Raw genomic sequence first — 23237 nt, forward strand, 5'->3', positions numbered from 1 at the left:
CGGGTGGAAACCATCGGCGCCTGTCGAAGAGACCGCCACACTAGCAACTTCAAAACAGCCAGCCAGCCATTTGTTTGATACAATTTACGTATTAAATTAAAGTTTAAAGTCCATGTATTTCCGTCAGACAGTAACAATTGATAAGATTACAGGCTCATAAGGTTGTTTTATATTTCGAGCCAATTTGACTGTTTGTGAGGTTGTTAATAAAATCGTTATTATGAGCTGTAGAAAAAATAATAGCCTATGTATTTTTACTTACGTTTTAGACTTAATACTAAAATTATTTTCGTTTTAATACACTAACTTATTTCTTACACACTACTTGACTGGAAACTATTATCGCGTTAAATTATTAATTTATTTATTGTGTGGTCAGGTGCTTTTCCCCTGAAGAGTTGCGCTAAAGCTCGTGGTGTCATGTTACTTTATCAGTTATAGACCGAAACCAGCTTATGGGTAAATATATGTTTGTGCAGGCTATTAACAGACAAATTTCATTCTGCCTTCAACCTTCAGAGCAACGCAAAAGTCTGTAAGTAATTCAACCCATCCCTGTTAATTGGATCCTTTTAAATTCCGCTAAGCTGCTCTTAGGTCTTTTCTGTTGCACGGGAAGAGATTAAACACCACCGTTATGTTAAATGATACAGAATATAAAAATGATTCAGCGATTTCTGATGAGAAGAAAGAGATTGAAGAGTCTGCGCTTAAAGACACAGTAAAGATAAAGAAGACTGTCATAACAGAAGAGTATAAGCTCACTGGACAACTGCTCGGGTTGGGCATTAACGGCAAAGTCTGGGCGATTTTACAGAAGAGAAGTGGCGAGAAATATGCCTTAAAGGTAGGCTGTTTATTGTTTATTTATTTATAATAAATACCTTTGCTAGCTTGATATGTTATTCAACGTTCAATACAACTCTCTCTCTCTCTCTCTCTCTCTCTCTCTCTCTCTCTCTCTCTCTCTCTCTCTCTCTCTCTCTCACACACACACACACACACACACACACACACACACACACACACACACACACACACACACACACACACACACACACACACACACACACACACACACACACACACACACACACACACACACACACACACACACTTTCTCTCTTTAAAAACACACAAATCTATTATTGTTTTTCTTTTGGCTTAGGATTAAAGCTCACATAACACACACTGTCATGTTAATATTGAGTACCAGACTAGTAGAGTAGTGTTACATCCTTCATATATCCACAAGATCTTTAGTTTTATCTGATTTTTTAAGTGGAGTTTAAGTGAATTTAAGTGGAGTAGATCCAGTGCAGATGTTAAAAGGTGTTATAAAGGGACGTTCGATGCTGGAGTATGCTTATTATGAAATGGTAAATGACACAGATAAATTTTTTTTTATTTGGGGAACAGAAGGTGTGTTGTGTATGCCCAATGAAAGTAATGGTTATCAGATAAGTTTTGGTTTGTTATAAAAAAAGATGGTTTGCTGTTTTCATGTGTATATGTGTATATATATATATATTTTTTTTTATTTATATTATTATTATTATTATTATGTTGGCTTTGAAAAAGCCAATATATTGTTATTGCTATTAAACTTATATCTTATTATTCTACCCCAAATTATAAACACTAACTCGTCCTAGGGCTTTCAAGCTACATGCACCAAATTTTCCACAGACCTTCAGACTGGTCTGACTTAGTGTGCTATATCTTTTCTAACTGATGGGACCTTCCAAATTCCTAAACGGGGGGCTCGAACACCCCAAAATTTCCATTGACTTAACATTGAGACAAACTTTGACGGGTCATAGCTGTGAGTGAGAAACTTGTAGAAACTTGTGGCTTATCATATTTAAGGAGGCTGACAGGCTGTGTAAGAACATACCTCACAATGGGGTGTAAGCTGTACCCCTGGGGTGTAAGAGGCCCCCAAAATTTCCCATTGACTTATAATGGGGCAGGAAACATGCCCATAAAAGGGAATAAAAACGTCCCAGATGGAATATCTTCACTTTAGAGTGTCGCAGAGACATGGGGTTGGGCTCATTTTACTCAGGCAACCAATCAGTCTCTTAGGATCACCACAGAGCTATTAAGCCACGCCCCTAGCAACAATTTTGGGTACCCTAGCAACATCTCCCATAGACTACCATTGTAAAAAGCCCAGATGCATATCTTTGCACCAGAGTGTCATAGAGACATAGGGGTGGGCTCATTTTACTCAGGCATCCAATCAGTCTCTTAGGATTCTTATTGAGGTATTAAGCCACGCCCCTAGCAACCAAATATGAACACCCTAGCAACATAATAAACAAAGCCTTATATCTCTGGATCTGAACATCATAGAGACATGGGGGTTGGGTCTTTGGGTCATGTTAGCGTCATGCTAGCTCCATGCTATGTCATACTAGCTTCATGCTAGTTTCATGCTAGCTTTATGCTAATTTCATGATAAATCTTGCTAACTTCATGCTAAATCATGCTAACTTCATGTTAAATCTTGTTAGCTGCACACTAAATAGTGCTAGCTTCATGCTAATCATGCTAGCATCATGCTAATCATGCTAGCATCAGGATAATCATGTTAACTTCACGTTAAATCATGTTAGCTTCATGTTAATCATGCTAACCTATGCTTACTTCATGCTAATTATGCTAGCCTCATGCTAGCTTCATGCTAATCATGCTAACATCATGCTAGCTTCATGCTAACATCATGCTAGCTTCATGCTAATCATGCTAGAATCATGCTAGCTTCGTGTTAATCATGCTAGTATCATGCTTGCTTCGTGCTAATCATGCTAGCATCATGCTAGCTTCATGCTAATCATGCTAGCATCATGCTAGCTTCATGCTAATCATGCTAGCATCATGCTAGCTTCATGCTAATCATGCTAGCTTCATGCTAATCCTGCTAACTTCATGCTAATCATGCTAGCTTCATGCTAATCATGCTAGCTTCATGCTAATCATATTAGCATCATGCTAGCTTCTTGCTTATCATGCTAACATCATGTTAGCTTCATGCGAATCATGCTAGCATCATACTAGCTTCATGCTAATCATGCTAATCTTATGCTAGCTTCATGCTAATCATGTTAGCATCATGCTAGCTTCATGCTAATCATGTTAGCATCATGCTAGCTTCATGCTAATCGTGCTAGCTTCATGCTAATCCTGCTAGCTTCATGCTAATCATGCTAGCTTCATGCTAGCTTTGTGCTAATCATGCTAGCATCATGCTAGCTTCGTGCTAATCATGCTAACTTCATGCTAGCTTGATGCTAATCATGCTAGCTTCATGCTAATCATGCTAGCTTCGTGCTAATCATGTTAGCATCATGCTAGCTTCATGCTTATCATGCTAACATCATGTTAGCTTCATGCGAATCATGGTAGCATCATACTAGCTTCATGCTAATCATGCTAGCACCATGCTAGCTTCATGCTAATCATGCTAGCATCATGTTAGCTTCATGCTAATCATGCTAACATCATGCTAGCTTCATGCTAATCATGCTAACATCATGCTAGCTTCATGCTAATCATGCTAACATCATGCTAGCTTCATGCTAATCATGCTAGCATCATGCTAGCTTCATGCTAATCATGCTAGCATCATGCTAGCTTCATGCTAATCATGTTAGCATCATGCTAGCTTTATGCTGATCATGTTAGCATCATGCTAGCTTCATGCTGATCATGTTAGCATCATGCTAGCTTCATGATAACATCATGCTAATCATGCTAGCATCATGCTAGCTTCATGCTAATCATGCTAACATCATGCTAGCTTCATGCTAATCATGCTAGCATCATGCTAGCTTCATGCTAGCTTCATGCTAATCATGCTAGCATCATGCTAGCTTCATGCTAATCATGCTAGCATCATGCTAGCTTCATGCTAATCATGCTAGCACCATGCTAGCTTCATGCCAATCATGCTAGCACCATGTTAGCTTCATGCTAATCATGCTAGCATCATGCTAGCTTCATGCTAATCATGCTAGCATCATGCTAGCTTCATGCTAATCATGCTAGCATCATGCTAGCTTCATGCTAATCATGCTAACATCATGCTAGCTTCATGCTAATCATGCTAACATCATGCTAGCTTCATGCTAACATCATGCTAGCTTCATGCTAATCATGCTAGCATCATGCTAGCTTCATGCTAATCATGCTAGCATCATGCTAATCATGCTAGCATCATGCTAATCATGCTAGCATCATGCTAGCTTCATGCTAATCATGCTACCATCATGCTAGCTTCATGCTAACATCATGCTAACATCATGCTAGTATCATGCTAATCATGCTAGCATCATGCTAGCTTCATGCTAATCATGCTAACATCATGCTAGCTTCATGCTAATCATGCTAGCATCATGCTAGCTTCATGCTAGCTTCATGCTAATCATGCTAGCATCATGCTAGCTTCATGCTAATCATGCTAGCATCATGTTAATCATGCTAGCATCATGCTAGCTTCATGCTAATCATGCTAACATCATGTTAGCTTCATGTTAATCATGCTAACATCAGGCTAACTTCATGCTAATCATGCTACCTTCATACTTAAACATTCTAACAGCCAGATAGCCTACTAAACTAAACTTCTGTCAAACCGTTTTAAACGTTCAAGCTACGCTTTTTCAAGCCAACATAAAGTTTGTCTTCAAACTTTAATATCTAGTTATTATTATGTTGTTTGAACAAGTGTTTTGGAAAATTTAATGTAAAATAAATAGGAATTTTAAAGGTCTCTCTCTCTCTCTCTCTCTCTCTCTCTCTCTCTCAAACACACACACACACACGCACACACACAAACACACACACACTTTCTCTCTTTAAAAACACACAAATCTATTATTGTTTTTCTTTTGGCTTACGATTAAAGCTCACATAACACACACTGTCATGTTACAGTTTTTCTGAATTGCTAAAACACATTTTTTGAAACCATCACTCATTTTCTCAAAACCTTAAACACAAATCCCAATTTTAAACAAAATTCACAGAGCCCCTGACTCTTCTAGCAAAATCAAACAATTCCTTCAAAACCATTTCACTTGTACTCAAAATCAAACTAAGCTTTCAAATCATACACACATAAGTCTATAATATAAAACACTGCAAGCATCCATTAGACACTACCTTAAAAAATGAAAAACACAACATCCAGGACATCTTCTTACAGAAAATTTGTACATAACAACACACTTGACAAATACTGATAAAAAATCTCTATTACTGTAATCACAAGTTTAGTTCAGTGAATATAGTGAATACTTTACTGTAAGTACTGCAAGTAATAGTAAGTTTTCAATATTACTGTAAGCAGCACTTGTATTTTGTAAAAAGTCAGCAATCCAACTGCAAATTTTGCCAATTGCATCGTCTCTGGTGTCCTTTTCTTCCTCATACTCTTCATCTTCCTCTCAGACTGTTTCCAATCCACACAATTTGTAAAAAATACCATTAGATAAAAGTGTGTAAAATTTTGAGTTGTTGTGTTTACTCGATGATAACGGTGTTGTGGTTGTGTTTAACTTTTGCAGGCCTGTGTTTAGCATTTATAAAACAAGTGCATTGCAGTGCGAAATGTGTGTTTTAGTGAGAAGTTTGTGTTTAGAATTTTGCAAAAAGAGTGCATGATTTGACAAATGGGTTTAGGCCACTATGAATTTGGTTCAGAGATTGGGATTTAGTGTTTTAGCAATTCAGAAAAACTGTAATATTGAGTACCAGACTAGTAGAGTAGTGTTTCATCCTTCATATATCCACAAGATCTTTAGTTTTATCTGATTTTTCAAAAGACTAGCTATACCAAATAAACCTGAGCACCAAGTGGCGTACCGCAGGCGGAGCATGAGCAAGCAACACACACAAAATATGATCCCACTATTAAAGGAATATTCCATTTTCTTAAAAGAAAAATCCAGATAATTTACTCACCACAATGTCATCCAAAATGTTGATGTCTTTCTTTGTTCAGTCGAGATGAAATTATGTTTTTTGAGGAAAACATTGCAGGATTTTTCTCATTTTAATGGACTTTAATAGACACCAACAATTAACACTTAATTAAACACTTAACAGTTTTTTTCAACGGAGTTTCAAAGGACTCTAAACGATCCCAAACGAGGCATAAGGGTCTTATCTAGCAAAACGATTGTCATTTTTGACAAGAAAAATAACAAATATACACTTTTAAAGCACAACTTTTCGTTTAGGTCCGGTCCAGCGCGACCTAACGTAAATGCGTAGTGACGTAGGGAGGTCACGTGTTACATATATAAAACGCACATTTGCGGACCATTTTAAACAATAAACTGACACAAAATTGATTAGTATCAGTTGACATACAACAACGTAGGAACGGTCCTCTTTCACCACATTTGTAAACACTGGGGCGGAGTTTCGCGTTCGTCCTCTGTGACCTCTTGACGTGATGATGTATTGCGTCGGGTCACGCTAGCTCATGACGACCTGATCTAAACGAGAAGTTGTGCTTTAAAAGTTAAAAGGATATTTGTTATTTTTATTGTCAAAAATGACAATCGTTTTGCTAGATAAGACCCTTATGCCTCGTTTGGGATCGTTTAGAGTCCTTTGAAACTCCGTTGAAAAAACTGTTAAGTGTTGAGTTAAGTGTTAAGTGGTGGTGTCCTTTAAAGTCCATTAAAATGAGAAAAATCCTGCAATGTTTTCCTCAAAAAACATAATTTCTTCTCGACTGATCAAAGAAAGACATCAACATTTTGGATGACATGGTGGTGAGTAAATTATCTGGATTTTTCTTTTAAGAAAATGGAATATTCCTTTAACTTATGATTCACTACATGTTCATGTTGTTTATTACATGCACTTACGTGCCGATTGCCAACAAAAGGCAGACATTTAATGCAATTTTACTTAAGGCCTGCAACTCATGACCAGGTTGGAACTGTCCCATTTCAACCAAATCCAACAGTAAAGAGCCTTTTTCGTCCGGTTCAGGATTTTACATTTCCTTTGGTGTGTAAGTGTGTATTAGTACATGTTAATGATATGCAAAAGATACAAACCCCAAGGTAAACGACGACGTGAGTTATCTCCTCCAACGTAAATCTCTTTTCTTGGACTACAACAAACACACAAATTGTAGGCAACAGTTTACTTCCTGGGATTGGTGATGTAGACAAGAATGACATTGGCTGTTTCTCAATATGCATTGCGTTCTTCACCAATCTTGCGTCCTTGTGTCCTCGCTCTACGTCATCATTAACAATCAAGGTTCAATTCCAATTCTCAAGAACCCAAGTACAGAGGACGCATGAAAATACCCGGATGAGTTCTTGATATCGAGGATGCATCGAGTGCAAACTTACGCGCTGAAATCTGGGGAGGTCACGTGACCAACAGGAAGATCGCACACATCTCAATTCTCACAGCTGTGCGTTCTGTGTTGTCGCGACCTTCTGAGTTCGTTCTTCCAAGGTCGCCTGGCAAGACCAATCTTCACGAGAACGCAAGTCCGTTGCGTTCTTAGAATTGAGAAACAGCCATTATCATAATTCCTCTGACGTCAGAGGTATTCAGGCCAATCACAACGTACAGATTAGCTGCATGGCCAATCAGGGACAAAGCGTTTTTTTTATTTGTGAGTTTTGTACAAAATCAGTGCACTTTAGGAAGAGAGGGAAATCTGGAGCTACAAAAATGTACGGTATGTTGAAAAAATTTGTTTTTTAACAATAAACCATGTGAACACATTAAATACACAAAATAACATTGTATTTAGCAATGAAATAGCTGCACTTTAAACCAACACTATGTAGTTTTTTTACCTTTAAATAATGTCTCCAAAATTATTTCAGTGATAGAACAACTTTTAACTGGACAAATTGTACTGTTGCTGCAACCTGAGCAGCCTCCTAGCTGCTACAAGCACACTCTGAAAGTGGCGGTGGAGGGTAGGAAACACAGCCCCACCCCTCCCCCTGCCTGCAGAAGAGTGTCTGATACCAGGCACTGTTGCGCTTTTCAACCACATGGGGAGCTGTAAGTCATTTTTACATGGAAACTTCATAGTGTTGCTTTAAACAAACACACATGCACAACTCAGCTGCTACCCTGGATAAACAAACTATAAACATTGTTTCAAAAGGCTGGGTTCTTTGGGAATCTGAACAAGTTAAAAACACACTTTTTTGGTTACGTTGATATCATCTTAGCTCTTGCTTGGTGTAATTCTGCTTTAAGTGCCCATATAAGGACTTCCACTGTACCATGGGCACGGGAAGTGGGTGTGCTGCAGGTGCTGCAGCACCCCCTGGTGGCAAAGATTTAAAACTGCAGTGACCATAAAATGATAGCTTATAAATATTTCTGATTGTTGTTTGTTACTGTTCCAAGACATTTTGTATGTCATGTTTGGGCTGTGTGATGAAGAGAGAATTATTAATTTAGTAATTTTAAAATAATTTAATTTATTTCAGTGTGTATTAGCCAATCAGATGTGATTGCGATTCAGCTGATAAGCTGCGTAAACGTATAAGCATAACACACAAGCACGCACACTCACAGCCACATAGAACGAATTACTAGGCTATCTGTTGCCTATCTATCAGCTTCGCAATGTCTCAGAAGATAATTTTTGATTTTTTTCAATCACACAGCCAAAAAGTCCCGAGGACTAGCGTTATTTGTCCAAATGACTCCTTTTCATGCATATCAGAAAAAGGTAATCTTTTCAAAAACTATTTAAAAATATAGCCAAATTGTTTCGCGGTGTTTAACGCACATGTAAATGTAACAGAACATTTAAAGTAAAAAAGATTGAATTAAATTATTAAAACGACATGAAAGAAACTAAATTGTAAAGCCTCGATGTACAATAAGGAACATGCGCATTTAAGATCTTTGTCATATAAAACAGCCAGAATGTTTCTCCATGCTATGATCTTGTCCCATATGGAATACGGCTTTACCAACTGGTCACTTACAAATGCCACAACGCTTAAACCAATGGAGTCTTTATTCAAACGAGCCATTAAAATTTTAGACAGAAAACCATTGTCATATCATCACTGCTTAATTTTGCAGAAACACAATCTTTTAAGTTTTGCAAATTTTCCAAAGTTTAAATATGCCTGTGCTACCTATAAGATCTTAAATGGACTTGCTCCACCCCCACTAAGTGAATATATTAAATTGAAAAACATGGGTAGAGGAACAAATGTAACCAGGGCTGCTATGAGAGGAGATTGTATTGTGCCGTATAGACGCACAACATTTGGACAATATGCATTATCAATCAAAGGGTCAGAGATCTGGAACACGCTACCTGTTGATGTTAGAGAATGTCCGAACTATATCAGTTTTAAGAACCATCTGAAACTATGGCTAAATACACATCAAATTTGTGAACACTGAGGGAATAGAGGAATATATTTATTTATGTAGAATAACAATTCAATCCATGTGTATGTCTAGATATGTATTCTATGTCATGAGTCTGTCTATGATGTTAGAGGCTATGTTTTGTTAACTGTGGTATTTCGTGTTGTTTAGTGTAAACAGGAGTTTGTGTTGATTTTGTTCATTATTGTGATGTCTGACTTATGTTAATTCATAGTTAAATGTTTTGTTTGTCATTAAGCACTGTTGGTGACCTGGCAAGGGACTACAGATGTAAAATAGCCTGGGGGCTAATTCTGGCATATTCATATGGCTGAAAAGCTATTATGTTTTCTTAATATGTATTGTCCCTTTTAAATAAATAAATTAAATGAAAGAGTGTTCGGTATTACAAAATGAATATAAATTCCATGTGTAAGACAATTTCCTAAATAAGATAGCACCTCCCCAAAGGACACTGCATGGGGGCAAAGTGAGTGCGCGGGAAAAGCCTCTCTCCACGATTCACAGTGGACTTCCCACTGAGACACATTTGGGTTTCAAAGACACACCTTTAGGGTGTCATACATTTGTATTCTTTTCTCTAAAAGCAAACTGTATATGAAATGCTACATGCACAAAGAATCTAAAATCTGTATCTTATTTGTTCTCTATTGAAATGTCTCATTGCAAGTGGTTACGATGGTCTCACTCATATAACAACAGAATTCAATGTTAAAGTATATGTGAAACTTCATTCAATGTTGATAGACACCTCCCATTCTAAGCATAAACCAATCACCCACTGTATACAAATTAAGGACAGCCCTTAGTTCTAGAACAACCAATCAGTACCAAATTCCTATATGCTTTATTCTCTGGCTATTTAAGGAGATGGGTAGAAGATTTAGGCGGGACTTTCAATATCGAGAAATGCACCCCCATGATGCTGTCCTTGCACAGCATCATGTATTGTTATTTTACTTTGAGGAATCTGTAACCAGATCTTCATCTCATTACCAGGTATGCAATGGGTTTTCGTTTGATTTTCGTATTCGAATTGGAATGTAAATTGGCTTCTGAATTATGTTTTACCTACCTGGTTAATAAATTGTTATATTTGATTTTATTCTGTGTTGTTCGGTAAATGTTGACACTGCAAGTAATATCGTTGTATCCGTAGTTACCGTAAGGACTGAAATCAGGCTAGGATCGGCCCAATCCCAGTTAGATAGTGAATAATACATCAGCTGAGGATTTGAGAGATACGACTAGCAATTGGCGTTAGTTTAAGTGTACTTAGAAGCGTGGAGGCTGTGTTTCCGTTTAGAGTAACATTTCTGATTACTCTAAATAGGGTCAGCCTCAACCTCTGTTTATTTCAATGTTATTCTATTCATTAATCTTGATTAGAAATAATAATTGTAATAATTAAGTGTCACCTCTAAGGGGACTAAATAAAGTATGTTTAAAGTTGAGCACGCAGAAAGCGGCCGCTTAAGCGTATAGTCCAACCTCTGGCAGCGACCAACACTGATTCGCTTACGACCGTTGACTAGTATATTAATTATGAGGCCCGTACTAGGATCATGTGCGACTGTGAGAACCGAATGAACGAGTGTAATACCAGAGCTTTATCTGAATAAATAAACAAACATCCATCTAAATTCTGTAAGCTTTAAAAGTAATAATCAATCAAATTTGTAATATAATATAAACTAAATCTTTGTCTTTGGAGTCAGATTAGAGATAAATATACCTAAATTACGTAACGCCAAAACGTCATCTGCAAAGCTCCGGAAAAGACCGAACGCGCTATCAATCCTTCCCATACGGTTTGGACTTCGCCATTGGGCCAAACGGATGGATGGGGGCACATATAATTTTCACCCCCTTACACATGCATTGATTTTAATGTTAAACATCTATAAATCCAAATTAATACATATGGAATATATTCCAACAATTTAGGATATGATGTTTTTATTTTAAAGTCGAAAAATATCTTATTTTTACACCGCTGTGAAGGAGGCATGGCAAACTGAAACAAAAATATTACATTTACGTTTAAAAAATAGAATTAAATGAAACCCGTGAATTGAAAGGTCCACTAATTGCCTTAACTCGAGTGATATCAATTAAGTTTCCATGTTAAAATTTATAAATATTAAAAACTTATAAGCAAAGGAAAACAAAGGCGGAGTACTGGCACGAGTGAGAATGTATAACTGGTTCCATTCCTCCGACTTTCCTTCAAACTTGCTTAAAGTTAATTCTCCTGTTTTTCTCTTTTGCTTTACATCTTCAAACTCCATGTTGCACTTAAGCTACACCCAACCCACACCATACAGAAAAGCAGACCCATGCGTGATGGGTGCCAGAGGAGACTCCGCACATGACTTGCGTTGCATTTTGTAACTTTTACAAATCATTTTGTAATTTGTGTAACGTTTTGGACACATTTGTTACTTTGGCATAAACATAGTCTATATATAATACCCAATGAGGCTAATAAAGTAATGATAAAAAAATATGCTTAATCAATGGTCCGGCACGGCCATAGGATAGTAGCAGAAAATAACGACCCTGGCAGAGAATCTAAACTCTACTATGTAGAATAGGCTATATCATTTGTATGCACCGTCAGCTCAGCTGTACATTATGGATGGGAGGTGCGAGTGAGTTTTTAAAAGAAAACATAGGTAGAGTGGTCTGCAGAATAAAAAGCTTGTGAACAACTTTAGAATTCTGTTACTCTATACCCCCCTCCCCCCGCCGCATCTGCACCCCAGCACCCCCTACCGAAAATATCTTCCCGCGCCTCTGCACTGTACTAAAATTGCTCATAAAAGAAATAAAGCAAGATTGTTAAAGCAACACCAAAGAGTTTTTTTTACCTTAAAATAACGTTTCCAAAAAAGTTTCAGTGGTTCATCCACTCAAAACAGGGTGAATGGCACTGTCACATTCGCTTTGCAGCCCTCTATCGGCCAAAACCGCACTAAAGAAGTTTCCAACCGTCGGGTAGTGGTCCTGTAGTTCGAGTGAAAACTACAAAAAACTTGCTTTACGGCAGACCTACAATCCAATCAGAGCCAGCTATGCTGCAGTATTTACGACAGTGCTAATGAACAATTACGCTTCTAACCTGTAGGGGGAGCAAAGAGCAATAAGTCTTTAGTGTTGCTTTAAGTATGAATCTCTCATGTTCGAAAAAAAAAATTCAAATCCTGGCGAAGTGCATTCGGCACAGAAATACTTTTTACGTCCAAGTGCATTTTTGACACTTTGACTATGTTTGGCATGAGGAATCCAACTCTTTAACAGTGTTTATAAGTCAGAATACACTGACCCCGAGGGGCACTCTGCTGAAAAAAGACCTAAAATCAGTCTAACCTGGTTGCATGCTTTTAGCTGGTCTCCCATTCTGGTTTTAACTGGTTTAGCTTATGTAGCAAGCTGGGGTTTTGGTTTTCTTAACCAGCTAAGACCAGCCAACAGCTTAGCCAAGCTTCTAGCCTGGTAAAGCTGGTTTTAGTTGGTGGTTCAACTGGTCTTTTGTCAAATCTCCTCTAAAAGCAGTATTCTACACCAACTTAAACCAGCTTTGTCTTGTTTTAGCTGTTTGATTCAGCAGAGTTTAAACTTTAAAGTGACGGTACCCTCTTTCTCAAGACTCTCTGGCATTTCTGGAAGTTTACCCAGATTACCTCAGAATTATTACTTACAGTTGTTTCAATTTCTGCAAAAAATCTATGATGCTTTGTTAGCCAAAGAGAGTGAATAACAAGATTGATCACTTCTATTACTATGAATAGGGGACAGTGCAACACATTTAATATGGCCGTTCTGGTGACAGAAGTCCTGCCTTCCAGTTAAAAGAATCAATTATCAATCGATTAACACTGATGATTCAACCTGAAACAACCTCAAAGTAAAGGGTTTTTAGTGCAATTTGAGATTAGGATAAAACAAATGTCATGTTTCAGTTGATGTCAGGTTTAATTGTTGGTCAGAAATATGTAGTTTAATTGTGATTTTAACACGTGATTTTAGAGATATCTGTCTTTTCCCATTCAAGTAGACAGGACTTTAGTCTTTAGTTATGACTGAAATAGCTGCCCAGAGGTGTTGCAAGCATGGCTGTCTAGTGCCGCAATGGACTAAACATACTTTGTGGAAGATCAATTGAAAAACTTCAGTTCAAATTTATTTGTATAATGTTTTACAAAAAGCAAATCTAATGCAGCTTTCAAAAATAAAAGTAGTGCTTAATTCTGTACTTTAAGCCTGGATTTTTCCTGTCTGCTGTAGGAGAAGTTTTTAGGGATTTTCCCTTAATTTCTGTCTCTGTCATTATCTACCCAGTTAATGCCATTGAAATGAGTTCACAAAACCTTTCAGGATCCAGGATCAAAACCAAAATCGCCTTTACTTGCCAAAACATGTTTTTACTGGAATTTACAGTAGTGCACTAAAATCTTGGAAATCACAGAGAGAGGATTTACAGTACAAAAAGAGAAGGTATCTATAAAACTGTAACAAACAAGAGGCAAATTTTGAAAAAAATGCACATAATATGCAGCACCTGTATATAATTATTGATACCAGGTTAATAGATGTGCCAAAGTGCTAACTTGATAGGGTGGTGGTCAGCTTTGTTGACTACTGAATATGTAACACAGAGTTATATTAAACTGGTTTTTAGTAGCACACTAAATTGTATTAGACTTTAACCATGGGTTTAGTAGTTATAAAATACTAAAAATAAAAACCACAGCATCAGAGCGTAAGTGCTTTTCTGACCATGTTTATGAGCCGTTTTTTGCCTCACATACTCTCTATAAAACAGAACTGGTGCTTTAGTCTTTAGCTAATGCACAGTTACATTACATTGATTCATTTATATCGGCTGAAAGTGTTTTATTTGATCAGTCTTTGGTTCCCCTGCTCTCAGATGCTGCAGGAGACCTCTAAAGCCAGACAAGAAGTAGAGCTTCACTGCAGAGCATCAGCCTGTCCACGTATTGTACAAATTGCAGATGTCTTTGACAACTTCTACCAAGGGAAAAAGTGTTTACTTCTCATCATGGAATGGTAGGGCTTTAATCTGACCTCTCAAAACCACCTTTTTTACACAGATAGTTCAGTTTATGTATCTATAGTAAAATAAAGGCGAGTTTCCACTGTTTCCCTATACAGCTATATATACAAACTGTTAATAAATAATGCAAATCAATCTGTCAAAGGCCTGTACAGTTTTACATGGCCTGTACGCATTTTTGAAAAGCATTTATGGCAACATGGTCACTGTTTTCTTATTTTAACAGTTTGGAGGGAGGAGAACTCTTTCGTCGAATACAGGAACATGGTGATGAAGGTTTTACTGAAAGAGGTACAGTACCAAAGCACACACACTCACATGTAATTTATTAAGTTTAAGTTTGAATTTCTTATTTCTCATTTTTTACTCTTTTCCATATGTAGAAGCATCTGAAATAATGAGAAATATTGGAGAAGCTGTTGAGTTTCTGCATGGTATTAACATTGCACACAGAGACCTCAAGGTAAGCTACTGTACAGCATGGGCGAGGCTAGCCCTTTTTTAGGGGTGCTTCAGCACCCCTAAAAAGAAGCTCAGCACCCCTAAAACTTGGGACAAGAAATTATATTATTCTAAAATGTTCGTTCGTCTTTGACCAGGTTAAATAATGTCCAAAACATACTCCGTAGTTTGTGGTTTAAAATGAATAATAAGGTAGACAATGAAAACCTCCCCGCTTAGCAAATGGTGTCATCCTCTTCTTCTACTTCTCTGTACCGTCGCTTAGCCCGAGCGCGAAACACACGCAGAGAGAGAATCAGTTAAAAGTGTTGTGATGCAACTTTTTTGTTCAAATCTTACAAAATGTTTACGTTATGTTTATAATGAGCGAGTACATCACGAATCAATCTTTCAAGCCGCGTTTTTGTCTTATAATGAATCACCATGGTACATGTATAATAAGTGTTTATTTTCGGATTATTTTAGTCCGGCGGGTACCCGCGCGCTGCGGAGTAGTACAGAACCTGGGTGACTCGTCCATAGACTTAAACGGAGAGAAGTAGCGCCGGTTACAATGTTCTTCCGCAAGACGCATGCAGTGCGTCATACGTGTGTCTCCGTTGTTAAAGTTTATTATATGATTTATCGTTAATTTTAGACTTATTTTAACAATCGGGAGTCATGTAAACATGACATCACGTGCGTCTTTTCTGGTCAGTCGTCATGAAAACATGGCGTTTGGAACAGAGTGAAAACAAACTACATATCACTGTATACCACCAGTAGGCTACCGGTAAGTTATGTGTGAAATCACTAACTGTCTGACTATCAAACTAGACAATAAATATTTTTTTAGTTTGTCACATATAGACTAATATGAAGGGGATAACGTTTTTAACCCTTAGTGCAGGAGTCACAAGTGTTTTGTTTTAGACATATAGTAAAGGTAATGTAATGGTTCAATTAAAGGACTGTTAAAAGAAAAGCTGCAAACAAATTAACAAACTATTAATAAACCTACCATATGTTGTAGGCATAAAAGTTATAAATTAGGAGATTTGTCATTTTGACAAAGGCTTAAAACGATACACATAAAACCATACCCACACTGCTGGTGTAGCCCACCTTTTGTCCTGAGACTTTAATATGGCATTAATAGCAAAAATGTGCTAGCTCATCATTAATTAGAAATAAAAAGGTTTGCAAAAAAAATGCATCTGAAAACTCATCAGATTGATGCTTTAAAATATGTTATTTAAAAAAAATTCTAAGGGGGAGCATGCTCTCTTCTCATCTTTTTCACCCCTGACCCATTTTCATGCCTGAAAGGTCTCCAAAAAAATCTTTATTTTGGAGTTAGTTGAACCAATGTTATAATGATAGCTATTTTACAATAGGCATATTATTGGTTTCTGTAGGAAAAAAGAGCGGGTGGTGGTAGCGGAGCTCATTGGGTGCTCAGCACCCCTAAAGCTCTAACCCTAGAATCGCCTCTGCTGTACAGCAAATGTTATTTATCAGCAGACCGCATTATATGCTTATTAAAAAAATATTATTATAAAACCAGGAGTGAATTTGAAAAAAATTATGGAACCGTCTCCCTAAATTTATACCACAGCACACATTAAACTAAAGGACAGTAAGAGGAGATCTTTGAAACTTAGCTGAGGTTCACGAATAGTTGACACCAGTGATGCACCAATGTATCGGCCGATTTTTGATGAATTTGAAACCATCGGCATATCGGCAATAGCATGAGAAAGGCCGATACCGATTCTTTATTAATTAACTGCATAAAGAAATCCATTATATGTTAAAAAATGAGTTAATGTTGTTAATAAAATAAATGCTGAATAGCAAAAACCACCTTTGAAGGTTGTCATGCTGTCTTTTTATATTTGTTTTAGCTTAATTTCAGCCTCTCTTATTATGTTGGTCAGTTGAATGTTAATTAGATCCAATCCATGTTCAGTAAAAATAATTTGATGCAGAAATAAACTAGCTTATAGACCAACTGTATAGTATTGTATAGAAGTGTTTAATATCGGTATCGGCATCGGTATGGGCCAGAAGTTGTCTGTTTAAATCGGTATCGGCCCAAAAAAAATCCTATCGGTGCATCCCTAGTTGACACTAGAGATATTAACACCAATATTAAATTTTTCCACCGACAACGATAGCCTATACCAGTGCCAATACTGATGGTTTAGTAGTTATATTTACTTGTTTTAACTAAATTCTGATGATTACATTTTTCTGAATGTTATTCATTCATATAATGACCATTAATATTGAACCTTAAACTAGTGATGTTTCTTTACATTTTCTATACACAGAGCTCAAATTCATTGCATTTTCCTGTTCTCTTTTGATTGACAGGATAAATCGGCCATTACGATTGGTTGTTTTAAACTATTGGCCGATAGTGTGAGAAATTGTTTTTATCGACCGATACAGATTATTGACCGATATATATGTACATCTCTATTTAAGACATAATACCATGGCTGCAAAATCCATTGAAATGATAAAAATATCGCAAATTTGCATACCAAGATAATATGCATATCACAATGGTTTGCAATAATGATTTTTAGAATAATTAAGTTTTAATATTTTAATTTATTTTATTTTCCAAAATCATATTGTATATCATTTATTTTAGCAAGTTATCACATAGCACATTTTCTTTAATATCATGCAACCCTACATCAGACTTTGTAATTGTTTGTTTTATAATTGCTTGAACCTGTAATGTTTCTCTATTTAAAAACGTAATGATGTTAGTTTTCTTTGATCTAAATTCGACTTCAATCTAAAAATGGCTGGGTTATTTTTGACCCACAATGGGTTAATACTGGACAGAACACATGCTGGGTTAAAAATGACCCAATGTTGGGTTGTTGTTATGCAACAATGGGGTATAATAACCCAGCAGTTGGGTCCATTTTAACCCAGCATGTGTTCTGTCCAGTATTTACCCATTGTGGGTCAAAAATAACCCAGCCATTTTTTAAGTGTTAACAATTTAATAATTTAATTGGCATTTTACAACTAATTAAAAAAAACACAATTAATCTTTAAATACACAGATTCACTACTGGATGTTGTAATATAAAGATGCAGTGAGGCAGAACTACTGAATTGGAATTTTTTTGCAATGCATTCCATGTCACGAAGCTAAATTTTCACCCATATTACATTAATTGTAGTCTTAAATGGTCAGACTGGATTCTTTCTTCCCTAACTGACAGCCAGAGAATTTGCTGTATACATCAAAGACGCCAGATGCCCAGCTCAAGCTTACAGACTTTGGATTTGCTAAAGAAACCACAACTAACAAATGCTTGACCACCCCATGCTACACACCTTACTACGTGGGTAAGCAGACAAGTCAGTGTTGTGCCACAACTACAATAAAATGCAATACAGTCATCAGATTTTAAGTATAATGACGCAATTGTGTTAAACATACCTTTTTCTATTTCAAGCCCCAGAGGTGCTTGGTCCAGAGAAATATGATAAGTCATGTGATATGTGGTCATTAGGAGTCATCATGTATCTGCTGTGAGTTTTAATGCTAATCATATGACACGGGTCTCTAATGTGTTTTATCACAAACAACAATTGTTTGCTTATCCTCTTGTTAGATTGTGTGGATATCCGCCTTTCTACTCAAACCACGGCTTGCCGATCTCCCCAGGAATGAGGAATCGGATTCGGAACGGCCAGTATAAATTTTCTGGGCCTGAATGGTCGGCAGTGTCTGAGGAAGGTAATTTTTAAGATAGTTTATAAACATTTTTTTAACATCACAAGCATCATTGCGTACAGTTGAAATGACCTTCACTATTTACAGCAAAGCAGCTCATTCGCCAGTTATTGAAAACTGATCCCACAGAGAGAATGACCATCAGAGAGTTTATGAATCATTCTTGGATCAATGTGAGCATTTGAATTTCATGTAACTGTTATCTAATTTTTGATGTCTATGTAATCTGCTTTTATCTCTTTGTAAATGTACAGAATTCAATGAATGTCCCTCAGACACCTCTACACACAACCCAAGTTCTTAAAGAAGAGAGTCATGTTTGGGACAAGGTCAAGGTAATTTTATTATTCTGCAAAAATGTGACCCTTTCTGTGAAATCCAGGCTAAAGTCTCATCATCTAATGATGAGATAAGGAGCATCAAAGTTTGATTTCAGTCTTTGACATGACCTTACTCAGACAATATTAAAGATTTTAAGGTTATTTTCCAGATTTCTCGATTGGGTGACATTTTTTTGGGAAAAACATTAATTAAGGTAGTGTGATTATCTGAACTCATGTCGTACATTTCTGTAAGCCTTTTTGGTAAGTCTGTTATGTGTATCCACAGGAGGAGATGACTAATGCATTGGCAACTATAAGGGTGGACTATGAACAAATTAAGATCAAAGCGATCAAAGACTCATCCAATCCTCTTCTGTTAAAGAGAAGAAAGAGAATGACAATGACAACAAACGAAGCAGAAGAACAGTGACAAACATATACATGACTGACCATTAAATGCCATTTTAAAAAATCTTTAAGATCACCGTTTTTGTTTTAATATGCGAGAATATTTAACCTGTTTGTCTGTTATTGTTTGCTGTTTATCATTTAAGGTCTGCACCAAAGTTAGTTATACAGCACTGTGTCGAAATCCTCTGTAAAGAGTGAAGAGATGTTACCTCAGGAAACATTAAAGTCTTTCAGGATTTTTAAATGCATATTTAGTCTAATCTATTTAATGAATTGAATAAACTGAGCACTTAATGACTGGCCATGTTTTTAGTCGATTATATTTATTTCTTGAAATGTTGCTCAGGAATTACATTTCTTTTAAAGGGCCAATATTATGCCCATTTTACAAGATCTAATTTAAGTCTAAGGTGTGCTTATAATGTGTCTGTGAAGTTTCAGCTCAAAATACCCCACAGATCATTTGTTACAGCACGTATAGAATTTCCCTATTTGGGCGGAAGTAAAAAGCGCCTTTTTATGCCTGTACCTTTAAATGCAAATAAGCTACTGCTTTCAGTTAAAATAGATCTGATTTCTGTGAGTACAGTCTGAGACAATAGTAACTTTATCCACATTAGTGCTGCAACCTGCTAACAAAAAGCTTTTAGGTAAAATTAACGAGTCAGTCATTTGCTGTGGGTGGGGCTTCATCAGTGTGACATCATATTAACAAGAGAGTCAAAACAGCATGTCCAATGAGACTGCTTTGATTTAATGTGGATTAATAAAGGAGAACTGGGTGGATTTTTTCACAAATTTATCTCCAAACACCTTGTAAAAAGTGGATTTTGCATAATAAGGGCCCTTTAAGCATTGTTGGTTGATATGTTTGTATGGTGTGCTGTGTATGGAAGCTCACTGCAGTGTGTTGTGATTGACAGCTAACTGATCCACCAATGCCTCAAACATTACATCACAATAAATTCACCATTAAAAGTACATTAGTGATGTAATCAGCAATAACCCAAAGAAAAAGCTGATGGTTGCACTTTCCCTCATGAATGATCTGAAGGAAAGAATAATTGCTTCCATATGACTGTTTTCTCCATTTATCTGCCATCATAATGTCATTAAAAACAACATGGTCTTTTACAAAGAATTTCCAAAAATGTTATTACTTGAATGCGATTTGTACAACAGTAAGAACAACACCTTTCATTCAGCAATAATGGGTTACTATAGTGAGACGTTTAATTGTATTGATTTGACTTTTTCTAGTTAAATTATGTACTAAATACTTTTAATATCCAGATTTGTTTCCTTTCTTAAAATATTGACTTTATTACACCTTTGTTTTATTAATGATGAGGAATTAACTTTTCTTAGCAATTTTGGGGCCTATTAAAGAATATGAGGTTGGGCCCTCTTTCACACCCATGTTCCTATTAATAAAAATTATCTTTAGGGGCCCCAACAGTGCATGGGCCCTAAAAATTGTCCTACTTAACCCCCCCCCAGTGACTCCACTGGCTGTTTTAGATAGTGATAATGCAGGGGTCCGGTCCTGAAAGAATCCATGAGGCAGACCTGTTAAACTGCAGATGTTTCCCTTCTCACACATGGTACCTATATTCACACCGCCTCAAGGCACAGAACGCAGGAAAACATGTTAGTGTGGAATTACACAAAGGTTCACTGTATACAGTAGGCTATACATCGAAGGCAGCTGTGCAACTGTACTGGTTTATTGGCGTGGATCGATAAATGAATGAGATCATTTAAGAGAACTTCAAGGTATGGTTCTTGTATTTTCTTGCATGTGTTTTACTATTGGGATTTCCATCAAAATGTATGTTTTAATGTATGTGTAATGCATTTAAGAAACATGAAGTCTGTGTGCTATGACATGTATTCATGTCTTTTTTTATTTACGCATGTTTTTTATTTTTTTATTTACCCTCTCTCAATCTTTTTCAGTATTGCAGAGACAAACAAAAATTGCAGAGACTACAAACACAGGTATGTTTTATTTTAAATTATCATAAAACCCAATAGATTAAAATGAAAAGGTTCACTGTTCAGAGATGTATGTACTTGACTAAAAAGTGTTTATCTTTGTCTTTCTTTAAATGTAACTCAGTCTGTAAAAAGCCAGTTATTTTTTTCCTACATTATGTAAAGAACATTCTGTAAAAATATAACCTTGATATTTTTATTATATATTTCAAAGATTGAAATTAATGTGAAAACAAACTTTGATGCTCATAATCTCATCATTGGATTATGAGACTTTAGCCTGGATTTTACAGACAGGGTCACAGCAACACATTTTTTAATGGCTTCTCTCTTTTTAATGACAAGTATGCTTTCAAACTTTATAATAGATGGCATGGTTATCAAATAATTATTAACAATCACAGAATTTTTTGAGGATCGATGGATGATTCTGAATTTGTCCTATAATGAGATTTTAAAAAATGATTTATCCATCCATCAATTCAAAATGCATTAATCAAAGGAAATCATGCATGCTCAAACAAGGACAGATAAAATAAAGATTAGTTTTTGAAACATTTCCAAAAGTGAAGCTGTTGAAGTACTAAGAGTTGAATTATTCAATCTTCAAGTCCGTTAACATCCCTCAGGCAAAATTCTCTCATTTAAACTCTCTGTTTTTTGAACAAAGACAAAAGAAAAAACACACATTGCATACTTGCCCAGACCTGAGAGAATTTACATAATAACCTGATCTCTGATCTCACTAGAACAAAATGCCATGTACAAATAATGATGATTACATTGTAATGATAGTGTATAAATGAAAACTCATGTTAGGATTAAATGAACTTGATACGTGTCTATGCCTTTATACTTCTGGGTAAAAATGTTAGCATGTGTCTCCTATGTACAAAGGGGTCCAAAAGTCAAAGACCACAGTGTATCACAAACCTGCACTTGCAGAAAAAATGTACAAAAGCTGTCACTGGGGCGGTACCCTTTGAAAAAGACCATCTTTGTACCTAAAGGGTGAATATTAGTACATCAAAGGTACCTAATAATACATATTAGGACCTTTTTTAAAAGAGTATCATCTCAGTGACAGTGTATAGTATTTTAGAACAAGAGGAAGAGTTAAAGAAATTTTGTGAAATTATGTCAAATTAAGAAAATGCATGATAATCTGTGACATTGAACGTGCAAAAAACAGATGTGTTAAAAACAACACAATCAGTGAGCACACTAAATACGTTGTCGCAAACACATATCTGTGTTATTATTGGAACAACACATTTTGTGCTACTTTTAACACAACTTGTGTTGTTTATTTTAAAACAAAATCCAAACAAAATGACACAATGTATTAAATAGCATAACAGAAAAATGTGTCAAAATTAAACGCGTTGTTTTTTAGAGTGTGTTAGCTACAAACGTCACACCATTAAATCACAAGATTCTTTTGAGGCAGGTACATAATCAAATTTTGCTGGGATAAGATGGATTATCATGTTTTGTGGAGTTTATGACAGCTTAAGTGTATGCTGTCATTCGAACTAAAAGGGGACATTCCATTAAAGGGATAGTTCACCCAAAAAATGAACATTCTGTCATTTTCTCACCCTCATGTTGTTTTAAACCTGTATGAGTTTGTTTTATCGGTTTAACATAAAAGAAGATATTTTGCTAAATGATGGTGAGCACACAGTTCACGGTACCCGCTCACTTCCAAAATATTTGTTTATCCTACTATGGAAGTCAACGTGCACTGTCAACTGCGTGGTCTAAATTAAGCAAGATTGTAAAACTTACA

At 36.3% G+C, this 23237-nt stretch overlaps 1 protein-coding gene across 2 annotated transcripts; it reads left to right on the forward strand.

Annotated features, from left to right (window-relative positions):
* Positions 1–46: 46 nt before the first annotated feature.
* mapkapk2b (MAPK activated protein kinase 2b) lies at positions 47–20530 on the forward strand. Of its 2 annotated transcripts, XM_065247504.2 has the most exons (11): positions 47–535; positions 654–847; positions 14354–14493; positions 14727–14791; positions 14884–14963; positions 18196–18322; positions 18433–18508; positions 18592–18716; positions 18801–18886; positions 18968–19048; positions 19323–20530. In XM_065247504.2, the coding sequence occupies exons 3-11, from the start codon at positions 14354–14356 to the stop codon at positions 19464–19466; spliced, it is 924 nt and encodes a 307-aa protein (XP_065103576.1). In that variant the 5' UTR covers positions 47–535; positions 654–847; the 3' UTR covers positions 19467–20530. The 2 variants fall into 2 exon arrangements, with proteins under 2 accessions (XP_065103576.1, XP_065103575.1); XM_065247503.2 differs by having other exon boundaries at positions 47–847.
* Positions 20531–23237: the final 2707 nt, after the last annotated feature.

This window comes from Paramisgurnus dabryanus, chromosome 11 (assembly GCF_030506205.2).
Source record: "Paramisgurnus dabryanus chromosome 11, PD_genome_1.1, whole genome shotgun sequence".
Taxonomy (NCBI): Eukaryota; Metazoa; Chordata; class Actinopteri; order Cypriniformes; family Cobitidae; genus Paramisgurnus; species Paramisgurnus dabryanus.